Raw genomic sequence first — 22,212 nt, 5'->3', positions numbered from 1 at the left:
CGTAATTCTGCGTCGAACCAGCAAACCATATCTAACAGAGAGGGACCCTTGCCGATATGGCCCAGCAGTTCGCCAGCATTGATGCAAGCAAGCGTGGGGCCTCCTGCTTACGAGACACTGTGCGTTGAATCCGGCACAGGGTGTTGCTTGCATCTAAGTCAATGCTGCTGAAGTGACGCACTCGCAGAAGGCTACCGGGGGCCGACGGGTTGTGTGCTGTGTCATAAACAAAGTAATCTTTGGTTCTTTCGGTAAAGTCACGTAGGTAGAAAAATAAAACAAAAATAATAGATCACGACATTTCGATCGCAACACAAGCGGTCGTCCTCAGGCGGAAAAATAATCCAGCTCGGTGACTTTACCGAAAGAACCAAAGAGTATGAATTCCAGCAGTCACGAAAGCTTAAAATCAAGAAAAAAAAAAGTACTTTAATGTTTTTTGTTAACGTGGAGAGACGGTCGTGTGGAGCAGATGAATTTGCTGCTTTATCGAACCGATAGACGAGGGGTGACCTACAGCCGTACGCCACTAGAGGCCTCGCACCCCGGGCCACACTGATCAGAGCCTCGAGTCAAAAGTGGTTTCTCGCTCAGGATATTCATCCCCTGTTTACAGTCCTGCAAGGCCAGTGGTGGAAATTCCACATTTCTATGGCGGGGGTGAGTATATCCAGAGGTTCAACCACCGTTATTGACTTCGCCACACAGTGGTGCTCATTTTTATGGGGATGATGAGCCGATTCAACCCAAAATGTGAACTTGCAACCTTGCGATTGAGAGCCACTCCATCACCGCACTCAAGTCACTAATGTCACTCCCAAGGGCCACCTCGTACTCGGGCCGACGCGCTCGTTACGCGAGTGCACGATGCCGCGGCGTGCGTTCCTTCACGTGCAGTTGCCCGCCTAAAGGTTTCTGAAAGTCCTGTTTGGCCCTCGGTCGGGACGAGGTTCCGCACCGCCCCTGTCGACGCCTCCGGGCCGACCGTGCGGTGTTGGTCGACGCGCCCGACCAGGCCAACTGCACAGCAGCGTGCACTCTGGGCAGGCGATTTCTGTTCCAACAATCGAGTGGTGGTTTCCCGCTTGGAGGGAGCAGGCCACGACGCCGCTGGGCCGCTGGGCCGGCGGGCCGGTGGTCAGATCTGATAGACGACCTCATGGCGCTGGTCCTGCGACGCCGGCGAGTCGGAGTGCCGGCTCGGGAACACGCTCTCGCGCACGACCTCCCAGCCGCGGCCTGACGAGCAGCTGGTGACGATGATGGTGGGCGGCTCCAGCTGCTGGCTCCGCTGCTGGGGCTGCGGATTGGTGGGGGAGCGCGTGAAGTGGCCGCTGACGCCCCCCGCTCCCTCGGCGCCGCTTGCCATGTCCTCGACGCTGCCCCCGCGCCCCTCGCTGAACGCCATGGCGTAGCGCTTGACCTTGTGGATGGCGCGCTCGTTCCGATCTTCGATCCTGCAGCACGCCCAGCGGGCGCATTGAACACACGTCACATTTCATTACGTATCGCGGTGCACTTCGTGCAGGTCGCGTACGACGGAATGCTCGGCACGTCGACGTAATCAAGCGTTTGTTGTAACCTGGCTGAAGGGAGCAAAACTAAACCACCAGGATATTCGTCCAAAATGTTCCGGGTGATGTCTCTCGGCCACCCGCGGCACCGCCAACAGTGGCCGGGCACGCACCGGTTGGCACGAGGTGTGGTGCATAAGGTGCGGGTCGCGGTGCACGAGGTGCGGGGCGCGGTGCCACCCACCGGAGGAACCGGCGGTCCCCCAGCCCGTACTCTTTGCCGCTCACGCCGGCGCGGAACCGCAGGCAGCGCGGGAGCCTCCGCTCCAGCAGGATGGTCGTGGCCGCCACCTGTGGGCGCGCGCCGAGAAAGAGAACGGAGTTGCCGGCGGGGCTCAGCGGCGCACCTCGCAGTAACCACCGCTGCGGCCAGCTCAAGTCTCGATCCCCTTCCGGGGGTCACGCCGCCGCCGCTGCTGTGACCACCCTCCCTAGAATCTATAAAACTAAGCTCAAACTTTTTTTTTTTATCTTACCAAGTAAGGCCCCACTGAGCTATCGAGCTCTTTTTCAGAAGCGGCCTGGCCACAAATGATAGCTCAACGAAGTGACATCATCATCATCACGTGAATATGTATAGCAGCCAAATATTCTGAACACGTGATATTGTTGATTCTAAATGTGGAGGGAAAAACCGGAGGACCCGGAGGAAAACCCACGTGATCGCGGGGAGGGAGACACGTCAACTCCAAATATACAGCAGCAGGCGTCAGGGTCGGGATCGAATCCACGACCTCCTGTGTACCGGGCGAGGTAGTTAACATCTCATAGCTGCCGTGGTGCCCCAATCCAGATCCGGAGAAACGCTGCTGCCAAACAAAGTTGAACAAGGCAGACGTCTGGAATAAATAAACCCTTCCTCATTCGAGACCCAAATCTCATCATCGCGCCTCCTGGCGTTGGAAGTTCCTCCTCTTCCTCAAAGACACGTGTGTGTGTGTAACATGTGTGTGTGTAACATGTGTGTGTGTAACCTGTGTGTGTGTGTGTAACATGTGTGTGTGTGTGTAACATGTGTGTGTGTAACATGTGTGTGTAACATGTGTGTGTGTGTGTAACATGTGTGTGTGTAACCTGTGTGTGTGTAACATGTGTGTGTGTAACATGTGTGTGTGTAACCTGTGTGTGTGTAACATGTGTGTGTGTGTGTAACATGTGTGTGTGTAACCTGTGTGTGACCTGTGAGTGTGTGTGAACTGTGTGTATGTAACCTGTGTGTGTGTTACCTGTGCGTGTGTGCGTAACGTGTGTGTGTGTGCATAACCTGTGTGTGTGTGAACTGTGTGTGTGTATTACCTGTGTGTGTGTGTGAACTGTGTGTGTGAACTGTGTGTGTGTGTGAACTGTGTGTGTGTGCATAACCTGTGTGTGTGTGAACTGTGTGTGTGTATTACCTGTGTGTGTGTGTGAACTGTGTGTGTGTATTACCTGTGTGTGTGTGTGAACTGTGTGTGTGAACTGTGTGTGTGTGTGAACTGTGTGTGTGTGCATAACCTGTGTGTGTGTGAACTGTGTGTGTGTATTACCTGTGTGTGTGTGTGAACTGTGTGTGTGAACTGTGTGTGTGTGTGAACTGTGTGTGTGTGTAACGTATGTGTGTGTGTAACCAGTGTGTGTGTGTGTTACCTGTGTGTGTGTGTGTAACGTGTGTGTGTGAACTGTGTGTGTGTGTGTGTAACGTGTGTGTGTGAACTGTGTGTGTGTAACCTGTGTGTGTGTAACGTGTGTGTGTGTAACGTGTGTGTGTGTGTAACCTGTGTGTGTGTGTGTAACCTGTGTGTGTGTAACGTGTGTGTGTGTAACGTGTGTGTGTGTGTGTAACCTGTGTGTGTGTGTAACGTGTGTGTGTGTAACGTGTGTGTGTGTGTAACCTGTGTGTGTGTAACCTGTGTGTGTGTAACGTGTGTGTGTGAACTGTGTGTGTGTGAACTGTGTGTGTGTGTAACGTGTGTGTGTGTAACGTGTGTGTGTGTAACGTGTGTGTGTAACGTGTGTGTGTGTAACGTGTGTGTGTGTAACGTGTGTGTGTGTGTGTAACGTGTGTGTGTGTGTGTAACGTGTGTGTGTGTAACCAGTGTGTGTGTGTAACGTGTGTGTGTGTGTGTAACGTGTGTGTGTGTGTGTAACCAGTGTGTGTGTGTAACGTGTGTGTGTGTGTAACGTGTGTGTGTGTGTGTGTAACGTGTGTGTGTGTAACGTGTGTGTGTGTAACGTGTGTGTGTGTGTGTAACGTGTGTGTGTGTAACGTGTGTGTGTGTAACGTGTGTGTGTGTAACGTGTGTGTGTGTAACGTGTGTGTGTGTGTGTAACGTGTGTGTGTGTGTAACGTGTGTGTGTGTAACGTGTGTGTGTGTGTGTAACGTGTGTGTGTGTAACGTGTGTGTGTGTAACGTGTGTGTGTGTAACGTGTGTGTGCGTGTGTAACGTGTGTGTGTGTAACGTGTGTGTGTGTAACGTGTGTGTGCGTGTGTAACGTGTGTGTGTGTAACGTGTGTGTGTGTAACGTGTGTGTGTGTAACGTGTGTGTGTTACGTGTGTGTGTGTGTGTAACGTGTGTGTGTGTAACGTGTGCGTGTGTAACGTGTGTGTGCGTGTGTAACGTGTGTGTGTGTAACGTGTGTGTGTGTAACGTGTGTGTGTGTAACGTGTGTGTGTGTAACGTGTGTGTGTGTGTGTAACGTGTGTGTGTGTAACGTGTGTGTGTGTGTGTAACGTGTGTGTGTGTGTGTAACGTGTGTGTGCGTGTGTAACGTGTGTGTGTGTAACGTGTGTGTGTGTGTGTAACGTGTGTGTGTGTAACGTGTGTGTGTGTGTGTAACGTGTGTGTGTGTAACGTGTGTGTGTGTAACGTGTGTGTGTGTAACGTGTGTGTGTGTGTGTAACGTGTGTGTGTGTGTGTAACGTGTGTGTGTAACGTGTGTGTGTGTAACGTGTGTGTGTGTAACGTGTGTGTGCGTGTGTAACGTGTGTGTGTGTAACGTGTGTGTGTGTAACGTGTGTGTGCGTGTGTAACGTGTGTGTGTGTAACGTGTGTGTGCGTGTGTAACGTGTGTGTGTGTAACGTGTGTGTGTGTAACGTGTGTGTGCGTGTGTAACGTGTGTGTGTGTAACGTGTGTGTGCGTGTGTAACGTGTGTGTGTGTAACGTGTGTGTGTGTAACGTGTGTGTGCGTGTGTAACGTGTGTGTGTGTAACGTGTGTGTGCGTGTGTAACGTGTGTGTGTGTAACGTGTGTGTGCGTGTGTAACGTGTGTGTGTGTAACGTGTGTGTGTGTAACGTGTGTGTGTGTAACGTGTGTGTGTGTAACGTGTGCGTGTGTAACGTGTGTGTGTGTAACGTGTGTGTGTGTAACGTGTGTGTGTGTAACGTGTGTGTGTGTAACGTGTGTGTGTGTAACGTGTGTGTGTGTAACGTGTGTGTGTGTAACGTGTGTGTGTGTAACGTGTGCGTGTGTAACGTGTGTGTGTGTAACGTGTGTGTGCGTGTGTAACGTGTGTGTGTGTAACGTGTGTGTGTGTGTGTGTAACGTGTGTGTGTGTAACGTGTGTGTGTGTAACGTGTGTGTGTGTAACGTGTGTGTGTGTGTAACGTGTGTGTGTGTGTAACGTGTGTGTGTAACGTGTGTGTGTGTGTGTAACGTGTGTGTGTGTAACGTGTGTGTGTGTAACGTGTGTGTGTAACGTGTGTGTGTGTGTAACGTGTGTGTGTGTAACGTGTGTGTGTGTAACGTGTGTGTGTGTAACGTGTGTGTGTGTAACGTGTGTGTGTGTAACGTGTGTGTGTGTAACGTGTGTGTGTGTAACGTGTGTGTGTAACGTGTGTGTGTGTACCGTGTGTGTGTGTGTGTAACGTGTGTGTGTGTGTGTAACGTGTGTGTGTGTGTAACGTGTGTGTGTGTAACGTGTGTGTGTAACGTGTGTGTGTGTAACGTGTGTGTGTGTAACGTGTGTGTGTGTAACGTGTGTGTGTGTGTGTAACGTGTGTGTGTGTAACGTGTGTGTGTGTAACGTGTGTGTGTGTGTGTAACGTGTGTGTGTGTGTAACGTGTGTGTGTGTAACGTGTGTGTGTGTGTGTAACGTGTGTGTGTGTGTAACGTGTGTGTGTGTAACGTGTGTGTGTAACGTGTGTGTGTGTAACGTGTGTGTGTGTGTGTAACGTGTGTGTGTGTAACGTGTGTGTGTGTAACGTGTGTGTGCGTGTGTAACGTGTGTGTGTGTAACGTGTGTGTGTGTAACGTGTGTGTGTGTAACGTGTGTGTGTGTGTGTAACGTGTGTGTGTAACGTGTGTGTGTGTAACGTGTGTGTGCAACGTGTGTGTGCGTGTGTAACGTGTGTGTGTGTAACGTGTGTGTGTGTAACGTGTGTGTGTGTGTGTAACGTGTGTGTGTGTAACGTGTGTGTGTGTAACGTGTGTGTGTGTGTGTAACGTGTGTGTGTGTAACGTGTGTGTGTGTAACGTGTGTGTGCGTGTGTAACGTGTGTGTGTGTAACGTGTGTGTGTGTAACGTGTGTGTGTGTGTGTGTAACGTGTGTGTGTAACGTGTGTGTGTGTAACGTGTGTGTGTGTGTGTGTAACGTGTGTGTGTGTAACGTGTGTGTGTGTAACGTGTGTGTGTGTAACGTGTGTGTGTGTAACGTGTGTGTGTGTGTAACGTGTGTGTGTGTAACGTGTGTGTGTGTAACGTGTGTGTGTAACGTGTGTGTGTGTAACGTGTGTGTGTGTAACGTGTGTGTGTGTAACGTGTGTGTGTGTGTAACGTGTGTGTGTGTAACGTGTGTGTGTAACGTGTGTGTGTGTAACGTGTGTGTGTGTGTGTAACGTGTGTGTGTGTAACGTGTGTGTGTGTAACGTGTGTGTGCGTGTGTAACGTGTGTGTGTGTGTAACGTGTGTGTGTGTAACGTGTGTGTGTGTAACGTGTGTGTGTGTAACGTGTGTGTGTGTAACGTGTGTGTGTGTGTGTAACGTGTGTGTGTAACGTGTGTGTGTGTAACGTGTGTGTGTGTGTAACGTGTGCGTGTGTAACGTGTGTGTGTGTAACGTGTGTGTGTGTAACGTGTGTGTGTGTAACGTGTGTGTGTGTGTGTAACGTGTGTGTGTAACGTGTGTGTGTGTGTGTGTGTGTAACGTGTGTGTGTGTAACGTGTGTGTGTGTAACGTGTGTGTGTGTAACGTGTGTGTGTGTGTGTAACGTGTGTGTGTAACGTGTGTGTGTGTAACGTGTGTGTGTGTAACGTGTGTGTGTGTGTGTAACGTGTGTGTGTGTAACGTGTGTGTGTGTAACGTGTGTGTGTGTAACGTGTGTGTGTGTGTGTAACGTGTGTGTGTAACGTGTGTGTGTGTAACGTGTGTGTGTGTAACGTGTGTGTGTGTAACGTGTGTGTGTGTAACGTGTGTGTGTGTAACGTGTGTGTGTGTAACGTGTGTGTGTGTAACGTGTGTGTGTGTGTAACGTGTGTGTGTGTAACGTGTGTGTGCGTGTGTAACGTGTGTGTGTAACGTGTGTGTGTGTAACGTGTGTGTGTGTGTGTAACGTGTGTGTGTGTAACCAGTGTGTGTGTGTGTAACGTGTGTGTGTGTGTGTAACGTGTGTGTGTGTAACGTGTGTGTGTGTGTGTAACGTGTGTGTGTAACGTGTGTGTGTGTAACGTGTGTGTGTGTAACGTGTGTGTGTGTAACGTGTGTGTGTGTAACGTGTGTGTGTGTAACGTGTGTGTGTGTAACGTGTGTGTGTGTGTGTAACGTGTGTGTGTGTAACGTGTGTGTGTGTAACCAGTGTGTGTGTGTGTAACGTGTGTGTGTGTAACGTGTGTGTGTGTAACGTGTGTGTGTGTAACGTGTGTGTGTGTAACGTGTGTGTGTGTGTGTAACGTGTGTGTGTGTAACCAGTGTGTGTGTGTGTAACGTGTGTGTGTGTGTGTAACGTGTGTGTGTGTAACGTGTGTGTGTGTAACGTGTGTGTGTGTGTGTAACGTGTGTGTGTAACGTGTGTGTGTGTAACGTGTGTGTGTGTGTGTAACGTGTGTGTGTGTGTGTAACGTGTGTGTGTGTAACGTGTGTGTGTGTAACGTGTGTGTGTAACGTGTGTGTGTGTAACGTGTGTGTGTGTGTAACGTGTGTGTGTGTAACGTGTGTGTGTGTAACGTGTGTGTGTGTGTGTAACGTGTGTGTGTTACCTGTGTGTGCCACAACTGCTCCTTTTCCACTGCCATGCGCGAGTAGGTGCTGCGCATCACGGCGATCAGGAGGTTGATCATGAGGACGAACGCGAACAGCATGTAGAAGGTGTACACCACCTTGATGAAGTCGGAGAAGTGCAGGCGGACGTTAAACCAGTGGCTGACGAGGCCGAGGAAGAGCTGGTACATGGTGAACCACGCGGTGTAGAAGTCGCGCCACTGGTTCCAGTTGTTGGGTATGAGGATCTGGAAGGTCAGATGGAACGCTGTGGGAAGGGACGAGAGGGGGGGGGGCCACGGATTCTCAATGGGGGTGTCCACCTCGACGAACTTCTCCAGCGTCAACGCTCTCCCAGGGTGGACAGCGCTGAGTGTGCAGGCGGTGCAACTGGGCTGGGTCCCCCCACATGACAGGCCCCAGGCGCCGTGCTATGAAGAGGGCAGGTGGGGGGTGGTGGTGGTGTGGGGGGTGGTGGTGTGGGGGTGGTGGTGTGGGGGGTGGTGGTGTGGGGGGTGGTGGTGTGGGGGGTGGTGGTGTGAGGGGTGGTGGAGTGGGGGGTGGTGGTGGTGGAGTGGGGGGTGGTGGTGTGAAGGGGGGGGTAGTGTGGTGGTGTGAGGGGTGGTGGTGTGGGGGGTGGTGGTATGGGGGGTGGTGGTGTGGGGGGGTAGTGTGGTGGTGTGAGGGGTGGTGGTGTGGGGGGTGGTGGTGTGGGGGGTGGTGGTGTGGGGGGGGGGGTAGTGTGGTGGTGTGAGGGGTGGTGGTGTGGGGGGGTGGTGGTGTGGGGGGTGGTGGTGTGGGGGGGGGTAGTGTGGTGGTGTGAGGGGTGGTGGTGTGAGGGGTGGTGGTGTGGGGGGTGGTGGTGTGGGGGGTGGTGGTGTGGGGGGGTGGTGGTGTGGGGGGTGGTGGTGTGGGGGGGGGGGTAGTGTGGTGGTGTGGTGGTGTGGTGGTGTGGGGGATGGTGGTGTGGGGGGGGGGTAGTGTGGTGGTGTGAGGGGTGGTGGTGTGGGGGGTGGTGGTGTGGGGGGTGGTGGTGTGGGGGGGGGGTAGTGTGGTGGTGTGAGGGGTGGTGGTGTGAGGGGTGGTGGTGTGGGGGGTGGTGGTGTGGGGGGTGGTGGTGTGGGGGGGGGGGGTAGTGTGGTGGTGTGGTGGTGTGGGGGGTGGTGGTGTGGTGGTGTGGGGGGTGGTGGTGTGGGGGGGTGGTGGTGTGGGGGGTGGTGGTGTGGGGGGTGGTGTGGTGGTGTGGGGGGGTAGTGTGGTGGTGTGAGGGGTGGTGGGGTGGGGGGTGGTGGGGTGGGGGGTGGTGTGGTGGTGTGGGGTGGTGGTGTGGTGGTGTGGGGGGTGGTGGTGTGAGGGGTGGTGGGGTGGGGGGTGGTGGGGTGGTGGTGGTGGTGTGGGTTGGTGTGGGGGGTGTGGGGGAGTACAACTGGACCAGGGGGTGTCGTTTTATTCCTGGCGCCAGGACCCATGCCAACGTTGTGTTGACACAAGTTCAACAAACAGAATCAGCATCTGTATTTGCACTGCAGGAGGAATCCGATGAGCTATAAAACTCTTCTTCACAGACAGGGGCACGGGGTAAGAACGTTACAACAAGAAACATTACAGAAAACACGACAGCAGTGCAAAGTACAAGGAAGTTTAACATGCCTACGTGTTAAAACTCAGGTAAACAAATCACATAAACGCATACAAATAAAACTAGACATTTATAGCACGGTCGGCTATGTAGGGTGCGAAAGAAGTTCAACGTATTGCAGGGTACATACACACGCACGGTTACGTGCGTGCACACACAGAGAGAGAGAGAGGAATAACGAAGGCGTTGTACCGCAGGTGAAGCCCATGAGCACCATGAACATGAGCCAGCAGACGCGGAACACGTCCTCGAACAGAACCTGCGGAGACAAAAGCGGAGACGGCGGCGGAGGGCATCACGGCGCGACTCGTGTGAACGCGATTTGTGTTGCAGTGACTCGCAACACAGCGAGAGCACGTTTTGGGAAACATATCACGACGAAGACGACGAGGATGACGACGTTGTCTTGATTGACATAAATTTGATTTCAAGTACTCTACAGGTTTCCTCTCGCTTCACGCGGCGGTCGCAGTGGTGGTGGTGGTAGTAGATGCGTTACAAGAAAAGGGCGCGCATAGCGAAACCGCACGAGGAGACGGCTGCCTGCCGAGTAGCGCACACAGTACACACACACAGTACACACACACAGTACACACACAGTACACACACACAGTACACACACAGTACACACACACAGTACACACACACAGTACATACACAGTACACACACACAGTACACACACACAGTACACACACACAGTACACACACAGTACACACACACAGTACACACACAGTACACACACACAGTACACACACAGTACACACACACAGTACACACACACAGTACATACACAGTACACACACACAGTACACACACACAGTACACACACACAGTACACACACAGTACACACACACAGTACACACACACAGTACACATACACAGTACACACACACAGTACACACACACAGTACACACACACAGTACACACACAGTACACACACACAGTACACACACACAGTACATACACAGTACACACACACAGTACACACACACAGTACACACACAGTACACACACACAGTACACACACAGTACACACACACAGTACACACACACAGTACACACACACAGTACACACACAGTACACACACACAGTACACACACAGTACACACACACAGTACACACACACAGTACACACACAGTGCACACACAGTGCACACACAGTACACACACACACAATGCACACACAGTGCACACACAGTACACGCACAGTACACACGCACAGTACACACAGTGCACACACAGTACACACAGTACACACACAGTACACACACAGTGCACACAGTACACACAGTACACACAGTGCACACAGTGTACACACAGTACACACAGTACACACACAGTGCACACAGTACACACAGTACACACAGTACACACAGTGCACACACAGTACACACAGTACACACACAGTGCACACAGTACACACAGCACACACAGTACACACACAGTGCACACAGTACACACAGTACACACACAGTGCACACACAGTGCACACACAGTACACACACAGTACACACAGCACACACAGTGCACACACAGTGCACACACAGTACACACACAGTGCACACACAGTGCACACACAGTACACACACAGTACACACAGCACACACACACTGTATGTGTCTGCGTGTTCTGAGTGAGACAGCTGCCCGCATACGGTACGCAACACAATGTCAGTCCCACGTCCGACCACATGTCGGCGAGTGAGTGAATTCAAACCGCGTACTACCGTGAATTTTGGGTAGAACTAGTTTAGCCTCGTGCACAGCGTGAAATCGCGTAAACCGAACCCGCACTGAGCGAGGGGAACCTGCAAATCTGGCAGGGACATGATTGTTCAATTCCATGACAAATACGACATCGAATGATAAGATAAAATAATGGATCTTTTGTAAGTCTCAAGTAAATGCAGGAGTCATAGCGAGATGTTGAGTCGCGTAACGGTGCTTGCTCTTTCTTATAACTCTTTTTGACTGCAGCCACCAAATGATCTGGGGCAGGCGAACCAGCAACCACCCAACATAGCTGGCATTGCATGATCATCGCCCCGCACTCGCTGTGGAAGTGATTCCTGTTCATGCCATTGGTGATGTTCATATTTGCGATGTTCTTAGTGTTCATTGAAGATGTCGGATCGCCATGTAGCTCAGGTTTTCCGCGGGGTGTGGTGGCGATAGCTTAAACGGTGTGGATTTATATTCGGAACAGACAGACTTTCATTTTTATATAAATATATAGAAGATAGTAAGATTATTTGTTACTAATAATGCAATATAATTTATTCTTATTGTTACAATAAATATTAAAGAGTGGTCCTGACCACTCGTACGATTTATCGTAACTGTCCTCCGCGGGAATTATCTTATTTACACGGGAGTTAGGAGAAATCTCATCGCAAACCTAACAGGCAACAACCGCTACCAAGTCGTAGCAGCAGCACACCATTCTTCTTTGCAAGGTCTGCGGACCACTGGTGGCCCCTGGTGGCCTTTAGTGCGGCCCCCCAACAACACACAAATTGTAAAAACACCCCCCGCCCCCCATCATCACCGTGCTGTCAGTCAAACCCCCAATGGCTTCGAATAATGTGAGTGGTGGCCCCTCACACTGACGACGTCTCATCGGCGAAAGTGAGAATTCGTGAGGAGCACTGCCGTAGCACGTCGTGCCCCCGGGAGGCTCCGTGGCTTCGCGTCGCACCTTCTGTATGGTGACCATGAAGGGTCCCAGCATCTCGACGCCATGAGCGAAGAACAGCGTGTAGCACCAGCCGAGCACCAGCGCCAGCGACATGGGCACGGACTCCCCCTGGGCGCCCGCGAGCCTCATGACGAAGAGCAGTCCCACGAGGCACGCGTAGCACACCCTGAGGGGGGGGGGGGGGACGCGGCACCACCGTTGTCATCGTCACGGAGCAGCAGTGCGACACAGCTTTGGTGGTGCACCTCCGATGAGCACGGATCGCTACGTATGGGCATGCGATGAACACCTTGGGGCCGCGCGCGAACACAGCCTCCGTGTCATTGAAACTAAACTGAAAACTCTTTTATTTTATTTGACCAGATAAGGCCCACTGAGCTTCGTAGCCTTTTTTAAACAAGCGACCTGGCTATCACAAATGATAGCTCAACAGTAGCGGCGTATTTATCATCATGTGGAAATGTATAGCAACCGAAAACTCTGAACGCATGATGTTGATTACTAAATGTGGAGGGGAAAAACCGGAGGACCCGGAGAAAAAAATCCAGGCGACCACGGGGAGAGAGACACTGCAAACCCAAAATATACAGCAGCAGGCGTCATGGTCGGGATCGAACTCATGACCAGCTGTGAACCAGGCGAAGGAGCTAACATCTCGCCACCATGGCTATTCGCGGTGACGAGATGTTGACATCGAACCACAGCGAGCCCTTTGATTTCGTCTCACAGAAGAGAAGGCAGCTTCAGGTTTCCGCTCTGTCGCGTTTGGGTTCATTCGTGTGGAATGGCGGTGGCGACGCTATGGAGGCTGCTTGCTGCCGGTGGTACAAATGGCACCTGGGCCCATGGGCCCTAGCGGCCCAGACGCTGGGCTACGGAGAGGCGGGAGAATTTGGAAAGGGGGACACCCTGTTCCAACCCTTGCACCGAGGGTCCATGCCACCCTTGCCCCCGTAGCAATTTGAATGTAATTAATGGGGGCCAATCACCGCGTAGCCATATTGAGCGTAACTTTTAGCACTGCAGGACCGCTCCTCAAGTGACATCAAATATATCTCATACAGCTGCACAGTGCAGGTGTAAAGATTCCACATTTCTGGGAGGCTCAACTGGGACACATGGTGAGCTTTCTATTAACTCCGCCCACTTGTAATAAGCACGGAGACAAAGATCCCCCGTATAGCCTTCATCAGACTGTTGGGGCAAGTGCTTTTATCGAGCACCTATGAGGGATGACACGGCACACCAGGGGGTGGGTGGCCAGCACCAACGCGCGACCGCCTTTGTATTCTCTAGCAGTCAATGTTCGCACACTGCACCAGTTTCAGATAATCGTCACCGATGTTGGCCGTGAGCCGGAATCGAACTCGGGCTCCGGGTTCGTAACGCAGCGCGCTAACCGCTGCACCACCGCTCTCCACGCCCACTCATCCACGAGGCCCTGCTCACACTGACGATGGACTCATCCACTTGCCATGCCGTGATATCAGAAGACTTTAAACCGGGAGCAAGATCCCAATTTTTACAAATAATTCGGGGATAACCGGGACATCCATTCTGTGAAAATGGGGACTTGCTGAAGCCACTCCAGGACGTTTAGTAGTTGCTCGGTGATCAGTGTGGTTGCGAGGGTTATGGAAGCATTTGGGGTTGAGTGTTTTGTGTATTTACAGGATCATGTGGAAATGGCCGCCAGTCACGATGTTTCCAAAATATCGCGAGGCCCCGACGCGAATGACATCCAGCATCTGAGGGGCAGAGAGCGAGGGAGATAGAGAAGACTCTGGTGCACACAGCTGTAACAAAACAAGTTCGCTTCCCAAATGCAAATCCTATTTTCGTTCCCTTTAAATTATTTTTTTGCTGTAATTAATGTCACGCTGTCCATTTTTTTTTTATTACCGGTATGCAGTGCCGGATCAAGCTAGTGCGGGGCCTGTAGCATATGCTATAAAGGGGCCCTAAATAAAAAAATATATAACAGAAATATTAAAACACAATGTTTTTTTTCATTTTCTACACAGCCAGATAATACAACAAATCGCTAACTTTAAACACCCAGTCATTCATTAAAGTTGAAGGCAGTATAGTACAATAGTAATAGAGCAGAATCACTGAACCGGAATTTATAGCTTGAAATAATTATACGCGGGGCCCTTGAAAGTGCGGGGCCCGTAGCATATTTAGCTCCTTTTGCTACTAGGATAATCTGGCACTGCCTGTATGCATGCCGCAGGTGTTCTTCATTGCGGGGGCCGTGGGCCACTGACGGCCCCTGGGAGGCCTTTAGTGTGCCCCCCCCCCCCCACAATCCACAAATAGTGACAACACCCCACCCATCATCATCATCGTACTGTGAAACCCCCCAAGGGTTTCAAATGTGTGATGGCGGCCCTCACACTGGTGATGTCTTATCAGCGAAACTGCCCCACCCCCCCCTCTGAAAATTAGTGAATAAATCTGGCACACTGGAACATACCGCCCCACTCTAATAATTATTGTTGGGCAAACACAAAACAAACATCCCCCGTGTCGTCAAAACAGATTGTTGGGACAAGTGCTGTTAGCGAGCAGCACTTATGAAAGGCCGGCCGGCACAGCCTCCATTTAACACGGACTGTTGGCACAACGTCGCCATGTGCACTGGGCCACTGCGACCTTGTAAACACGAAATCCCTGAACGCCCGCAACCACACTGAATCCGCAACAACAGCCGCTGTTCACTAAGTGGCGTTGACGCCACCACGACGTTTGTGCCAGGCTAGGTGCACGTTAAGGCCACGATTTTTCATAATCGTTATTTTTTAACTGTATAGAATAGTTAATTTTTATGTTTAAGCAAGTGACGGCGCTTTGACCCGGCAGATTTATATGCCAGAAAGGTGCCACATGTTAACCAAAAGTAAACGGACTTGATTTGAGATGTGTCGAAGGCTCGCTGGCAGGTCACCGGACAGACCACCCCGAGTGTTATGGGTTGACTGACCGAGATGACTGGCAGATGCAACACCTCTTCTGTGCCACCTCGCTGCGTTGTATCACACGCACGCACGCCTTCTCGCTCCCCCTCTACTTTCTGACCCCGTGCCCCTTCCTGGACATCTGTGAAATAAGGAGCTCTGTAGATTATCGGATTTCTCCTCCAGTCTAAATAAACACATTCTGTGTGGGCTCTCACCTCCAGCACGAGGATGAGAATGGCCCCGAGGATGCTGACGATCTCGCCCCCGAGTCGCACAAAGTCCTGCTGAGTCTGGTAGCTCTCCTGCACGGCCACGTCAAACAGCTTCCCGTCAGTTCTGCAGAGCATTGAGGCACTTCTTCGGTGCCGTATCGAGACGTGTTGGTGCCCAGGGGAGGGAGTTTGCCCTTGCCACGACACTGGCACACTTCATTCACATGGGCCCTTTCACAGGACAATACCCAGTAAACATGGAAGAAAGTTGGTTTGACGTTGAGCCAACATTGGCACGTGGGGCTCTGGGTCAATTTAACGCGTCAGCCTTCGTGACCAATATTACATTTAGTTTTTTTTAACTGCTTCAACGCACCGGCGGTGGGCTGAAGCGGTAACAAACTGACCACGTTCATTCACGTGGCAGCTTAATAATTGTCTGCGTCAGGTGGTGGAGGCTTTATGACACACATTTCAACTTTGGCGGCGATCTGATGCAAATGAAATAAATTGTTTAAAATCATGTTTGCTGGCGAGTTGAACCTTTTCAGGACAGAGAGGCTGTCGGGGCAAGTGATGTTAGCGAGCGCCTATTAATGTCGGGCATGGCACAAGAGGAGGGTGGTGTGGCCAGAACCACGCCCGGCCGCCTTTGTCTCCCCGGTTCTGATGTTTTTTTGTACTGAGTTGACCTCGAGGAGGCCCAGGACCGGTTCAAATATTCGCCCCTGATGTGAGTCGTGAGTTTGGGTGGCAGTTGTTACTTGTGTTCAAAGGGGAGTCCATTGAGTGCAGTCGTGTTAATGCGGTGGCCATTGTGGGATCGAATTTCATACCCGTCAACCCATTACGATTTACCCCATATTCTTGTATAGGGGAATTGAGTTTTCAAGTCCATACGGCGTACAGCCGTTTCATTACGGGCTTTGAAGGATGAACATTGAGATTTAAAAGGGCACGGGGGTGACCAATATGGTCTGAATTCGTCTGTAATAAGGTAGGGCACTGATAAGGGGTTGACAGCTATGGAATTTAATCACCGGAGGGTGAGGTTATTCCAGTGTTCTTCACTGATGTTCAGAAGGGGGGGGGCACTTGTGCCGATAAGACATAATTAGTGTGAGGGCCCGCCACACACATTATTTGAAACCATTGGAGGTTTGACAGCAGCACGATGGTGATGATGGGCGGTGTTTTCACGTTTTGTGGGGGGCCGGACCATCAGGGGCCGCTCTAAAGGTCACCGGGGGGGGCCGGGCCGCCAGTGGCCATGCGGGCCTCGCAATGAGTGAGGGCCACTGGGTTACTGGGGACGTTCTGAAGATTTGAACGCGCACCCGCCCGCGCATTTGCGTGCGACACACGGCCGGCGTGGCGCGAGTTGGCGAGGCTTTCCCGCCCGCGCGCCAGCCAGCAAAACTTTTTTGTTGTTTGTTATTTTCTCCTAATGGTCGTACACAGCTACTCGCATCGTGGAGTGTGATATTTTCTAAAGTTGTAGATTGTTATAGTTGGTTGGTAGTGTTAAAATGTTGCGCTGCATTGAAAAGTTTGGAAGGTACACGTGCATATTGAATGAGACTGATTTTACCTTCGTAAAAAAATTACGTTTTGCATTTAATAATGCTTTAATGTGCAATTTAATTGAATAATAGTCGTTATTGTTTTACACTGTAATGACGTGTTGTCAAGTAATTGCATAAGCAGATTTGTTTTAGTAAAGTTTACCTCAGAATTGTTTATGCGTTCGCTTGCGTTTAATCCAAGTTTAGTTTGGCAATATTTAGGTGATTTTACAGATTAACTTCATATGTTTTAATTTACTGTGTGAGAATAATGCATCACAAGTTAAACGATGTTTTCCCTCAGAATTAATATGCACAGTGGTAAAGGTAAGGCCCGAGGCTTTCTCGGCATTACAATTAATGAATTACAAATTGCTAAATAAATACGTTACGGTCATGGTTCACTGTGTTTGTTACAGAGTTTGTACAGGATTAATAAATTAAATGTCGGAATCTAATGTAGACACATTTGCCTCAGGGTTGTGGATGTGAGGGGTTTGAGGAGGTGCCAGGCTTGCGCCTAATCAACATTTATAAAATTAAACTTTTATAAGTTTAAATGTTTTACATTGTCTAACAGTAAATTAATTGCGAACTTAATCGTGACAAGTGTCACGTTTTTGAGGACTTTTGGCTGCTATGTAAAATGAAAAAGATCGTGTAAGGCTTTGCGGTTACAAAATTGTAAGCATTACGTTGAATAAGTTATAACACAATTTGAAAAAATTACGTTATCACAATGCGTTGTATGTATTAAAGTTTATGTTGAAAAACAAGTGTCAAATTATTTTTCGTGTAAAGTTTAGCTCAGCGTTGTTGACATTATAATTGTTTAATGATGAGTAGGTTAATGTGTAGGTTGTCACATGCACAGCTATGAGTCGTGTACGTAGGGTGTAGTTTTCATGGGTGTAGTCGGTAGTGTTGGGCTTTAATGTGCACAGGTTATCACCAATACCAATAACCGACATTCTCCACTAAGTGACGGTGTCGTCACCATGGCACCTGTGCCAGGCCAGGTGCACTTTGAGGCCACGTAAAGTGTCAAAGGCTGGCTGGCAGGGGGTCACGGGACAGACCCAGCAGGTGCCACGGGTTCACTGACTGAGATGACTGGCAGATGCCCCCAGCTGTACCCCCCCCCCCTACTGTGCCAACTCGCCGTATTTTATCCACCCGGCGCTTCGCTCGTTGTTGTGAGCGTCGCTCCTCTGCCCTCCGTTGTTGTTGGAGGGCGACTGCCTCCAACTGCCCAGCAGCAGCAGCGTACTTCACGAGCCTCCTCCATAGAGGCCGATATTGACACCGCTGGTGCCAGTAGTCGGCAAGTTCACTCAGGTTATCAGTGCAGTGTACACAGGGTGTAGTTTAAATGAGTGTAGTATTAGGTTGAAGATTATGAAGATTGTGTATGATGTTTACGGAGTTGTTGTTATATATAGGAATGTGGTGTTGACAATGTAGCTTTTGAAGGGTTTATGTGCTATTAAACAAGGGCCATTTCCCCAAAACGTCGCCTGGTATATACTTGATTAAGGCCACGGTGTTTTGTTATTTGTCCTTGTGTAGCACTGTCAGTTGAGTACATTTAAACTTACATTTTTGTTTAACATTTTTCCAGGTAAGGCCCACTGAGCTGTATAGCTCTTCAGAAGCTAACTGGTCATAAATGATAGCTCAACGAGGTGGTCTTATCGTGTGGAAATTTAAAGCAGCCAAATACTCTAAATGCGTGATGTTGACTCTAAATGTGGTGAGAAAAATCCACGCGACCACAGGGAGAGACACACGCAGACTCCAAATATACAGCAGGCGTCAGGGTCGGAATCGAACCTACGACCTCCTGTAGACCAGACGAGGTAGTGAATGTCTAGCCACTGCGGTGCCCATAATTTGTTGAAGGTTAGTAGCTCTGCACAGTGTTGATAGGTAGCAACGTGTGCGTGGGCATGAGGTGTCGCGAGTTAGGTTTAACGTGTTGGCAGCGAGTCTTGAGAGTTTCCACGTACGGACAGGGGTTTCTGGACAAGGACGACGTCGTCGCGTGGATCCGTGACGTTGTCCGTGCGCATCATTAGGGGTCGGTAGATGCAGGCAAGTGAGAAGCTGGTGATGTAGACCATGTAGAGCATGGTCCACATGCGGAAGTAGCTCCGCCCATACTGCGTCCACTTGATTATGGTCAGTTCCTTCACGGGGGTTATCTCCAGGATCTGGCGAGCCTGAGGGGTGGCAAAGCAATTTGACCCCGTCGTCAGCAAGTTGCCGGCGTTTTTGGACGTTTAGCCCAGCACCAGCTCAGAACCTTTAATGAGACTGGAAGAATCCCATGAGCTGTGAAGCTCGTTTTGTCCAGTAGGGGCAGGTCAGAGAGTTTCAGCAAGAAACGATACAAAAACCGATAGAAGAGCAAAATATCGGGAAGCCAAGCAAGTCACTCAAAAAAAGTAAATAAAGTATAAAAGTACAAATTGCACAAACACATCACGTGAGCATGTGGCGGTCGGTGCCTCTCTGAGAAAGAAGCACGGTGGTGGTGCAAGGTGGTGGTGCAAGGTTGTGGTGGTGCAAGGTGGTGCAAGGTGGTGGCGGTGGTGGCGGTGCAAGGTGGTGGCGGTGGTGATGGTGCAAGATGGTGGTGGTGCAAGGTGGTGGTAGCAGTGGTGGTGCAAGGTGGCGGTGGTGCAAGGTGGTGGTGGTGGTGCAAGGTGGTGGTGGTGCAAGGTGATGGCAGTGGTGCTAGGTGGTGGTGGTGCTAGGTGGTGGTGCAAGGTGGTGGTGGTGGTGCAAGGTGGTGGCGGTGGTGGTGGTGCAAGATGGTGGTGGTGCAAGGTGGTGGTAGCAGTGGTGGTGGTGCAAAGTGGTGGTGGCGGTGGTGGCGCAAGGTGGCAGTGGTGGTGGTGCAAGGTGGTGGTGGTGGTGGCCCGTGGTGGTAGCAGTGGTGGTGGCGCAAGGTGGTGGTGGCGGTGGTGGCGCAAGGTGGCAGTGGTGGTGGTGCAAGGTGGTGGCGGTGGCGGTGGTGGCGCAAGGCGGCGCGCTCCGTCAGACCTCGGGCTTGTGGCTCGTGGTGATGATCTCCAGCACCGAGCGATCATCCTCCCACGAGTCGATCTCGCTGAGGTCATACAGGGTGGACGTCATGGTGCCCACCGACCACTGCACCACTCTGCGACGCTTCACCAGGTGCCTGAACATCTGAGGTGACAAGGAACATTCATCATACGTTGACCCCTACCTAACGCCCGAAGGCCACGCGCCTACTACGCAGCGCAGCAGGGGTGGCCAACCTGTAACAGACCAACAGGCAAAAAGTACTCGTGAATTCTGCAAACAGCCAAGGTTATATATACGTTTATATATTTACAGTTTTCATCAAAGCACGGGATACATTCATTTTTCTGTTACTGTGATAGAACGTTCTACGTTATGCCCCTTCGATAGAGCCGCGTGTGGTGTATTAAAGCGCCGCATGCGGCTCGCGAGACGAAAGTTGGCCACCACTGCAGTACACAGAAGTGTGGACTGACAAAATCTGTCTGATCTGTAGGGGATTAAGTGTTTCCCCCTCACATGCGTAGAGTTTTCTCCGGGTGTTCTGGTTTCCTCCCACATGGACAAATACTAATTGGTTGAAACCATGTTCATACAGAGAGAGCTGCAGAGCCCGGTATGTAGGAGGTCGTGGGTTCGATCCCGACTCTGACGCCTGCTGCTGCTGTATATTTGGATTCTAGAATTGAAACTTTCGTGACTGCAAGGATTCATACTCTTAGTTATTTTGGTAAAGTCACGTAGGTAAAAAATGAAATTAAAATTAATAAAAAATTAAAAAAATAAAATCAGAATGTTTTCGGAGGCAACACAAGCTTCCGTCTTCAGGTGAAATTTCTCTCCACTTGATACAGATTTTTTGCTGTGACAATTTCACCTGAAGACGGAAGCTTGTGTTGCCTCCGAAACGTCGTGATTTTATTGTTTTTATTTTTTATTAATTTTAATTACATTTTTTACCTACGTGACTTTACCGAAAGAACTAAGAGTATGTATATTTGGAGTTTGCGTGTCTCTCCCTGTGGTCGCGTGGGTTTTTCTCCACGTCCTCCGGTTTTTCCCTCCACATTTAGAAACATCCATTTAGAGTATTTGGCTGCTGTACATTTCTACATGATGAGCCGCTTCTTTGAGCTGTCACTTGTGGCCAAGTGGCTTCTGAAAAAGAGCTCCACAGCTCAGTGGGCCTTACCTGGTAAAATAAAATAAAACTTGTTCAGTTTATAGTCTTACAGCTTATCCGCGGTTGCTCAACAATTGTAAGATGCAACTTGCATGAACTATGTTGTATACAATTAATCATTAGATTAGATCACACCCATTCGTGACACTGTGTCTGAAAAACATTGTACGTACTGTACTGGCTCCCATTCTGCGTCGGTACACAATATCGTGCATTTAATACCTTGTCTTCATCCGGCTCTCCCTACTGGTTTGGTGGGTTGTTCAGTGATGCTGTAATCACAGGCACTGACTAGGTGGTTATCTGTATATGTATGTTACTGGTAGGAACCTCCTGGTTACACCAGCCCACAGGGGATTATTGTGTCCATCGTGCAGGGAGGGGCTGGGTGGGGAGGGAGGGCCTGGGTGGGGAGGGTAGGGAGGGGCTGGGTGGGGGGTGGGAGGGGTGGGGCTGGGTGGGGAGGGGCTGGTCACCCCGTGGTGCCCTTAAAAAACTCAACGTTTAACCTACTCACACCGGCTTGTGCCCGCCCTCACAGTCGGGCATATTTGCGGAATACACCACGCCGCCGTTGACCCTGGCCATTGACCGAGCAACCCAACGTTCCTACCAGCTCCCTCCGCAGGAATGTGTTATCGGCCACCACCCTCCCCCACATTACTCTGGATATCCGAGTTGCAATGCCCTATCTTTATGGAGTAAAGTCTCATTGAGTCTCAAGAGGGTTCTCCATTGGGACGTTTAATAATTGCTATAAACTAGCCTCAAGATCTTCGTACTATTTTTTGCCTGTGACTGACCCTTCTCATACTATAAACTGTTTTTATTTTATTTTACCAGGTAAGGCCCCACTGATAGCCACCTGGCTATCACAAATGATAGCTCAACGAAGTGGCTTATCATCATGTGGACATGTGGACATGTGGACATGTGGACATGTACACTCTAAATGCGTGTTTCTAAATGTGGAGGGAAAAAGCGGAGGACCCGCAGAAAAATCCACGCGACCACGGGGAGAGAGACATGCAAACTACAAATATACAGGCGTCAGGGTCGCGATCGAATCGACGACTTCCTGTATACCAGGTGAGGGAGTTAACATTTCGAACCGTGGCGCCCCTTCAACTGTGCCTTTAAAAATAT

General features: G+C 50.6%; 1 protein-coding gene across 1 annotated transcript in view; it reads right to left on the bottom strand.

Annotated features, from left to right (window-relative positions):
- Positions 1-1,123: 1,123 nt before the first annotated feature.
- Positions 1,124-22,212, bottom strand: part of LOC144945174 (transient receptor potential cation channel subfamily V member 5-like) — a 32,618-nt gene continuing 11,529 nt past the window's right edge. The window contains exons 7-15 of the mRNA XM_078873465.1: positions 19,881-20,027; positions 18,842-19,054; positions 15,271-15,357; positions 13,764-13,840; positions 12,093-12,258; positions 9,583-9,649; positions 7,751-8,019; positions 1,759-1,865; positions 1,124-1,457 (exon numbers count right to left, since the gene is read on the bottom strand). Of these exons, the coding sequence (XP_078729591.1) occupies positions 1,139-1,457; positions 1,759-1,865; positions 7,751-8,019; positions 9,583-9,649; positions 12,093-12,258; positions 13,764-13,840; positions 15,271-15,357; positions 18,842-19,054; positions 19,881-20,027 (1,452 nt within the window). The 3' untranslated portion in view covers positions 1,124-1,138. The remainder of the gene's footprint in view (positions 1,458-1,758; positions 1,866-7,750; positions 8,020-9,582; positions 9,650-12,092; positions 12,259-13,763; positions 13,841-15,270; positions 15,358-18,841; positions 19,055-19,880; positions 20,028-22,212) is intronic.

This window comes from Lampetra fluviatilis, chromosome 36, assembly GCF_964198595.1.
Source record: "Lampetra fluviatilis chromosome 36, kcLamFluv1.1, whole genome shotgun sequence".
NCBI classification, from domain to species: Eukaryota; Metazoa; Chordata; class Hyperoartia; order Petromyzontiformes; family Petromyzontidae; genus Lampetra; species Lampetra fluviatilis.
The sequence above is the reverse complement of the archived record's forward strand: the minus strand, read 5'-3'. Positions and strand labels throughout refer to the sequence as shown.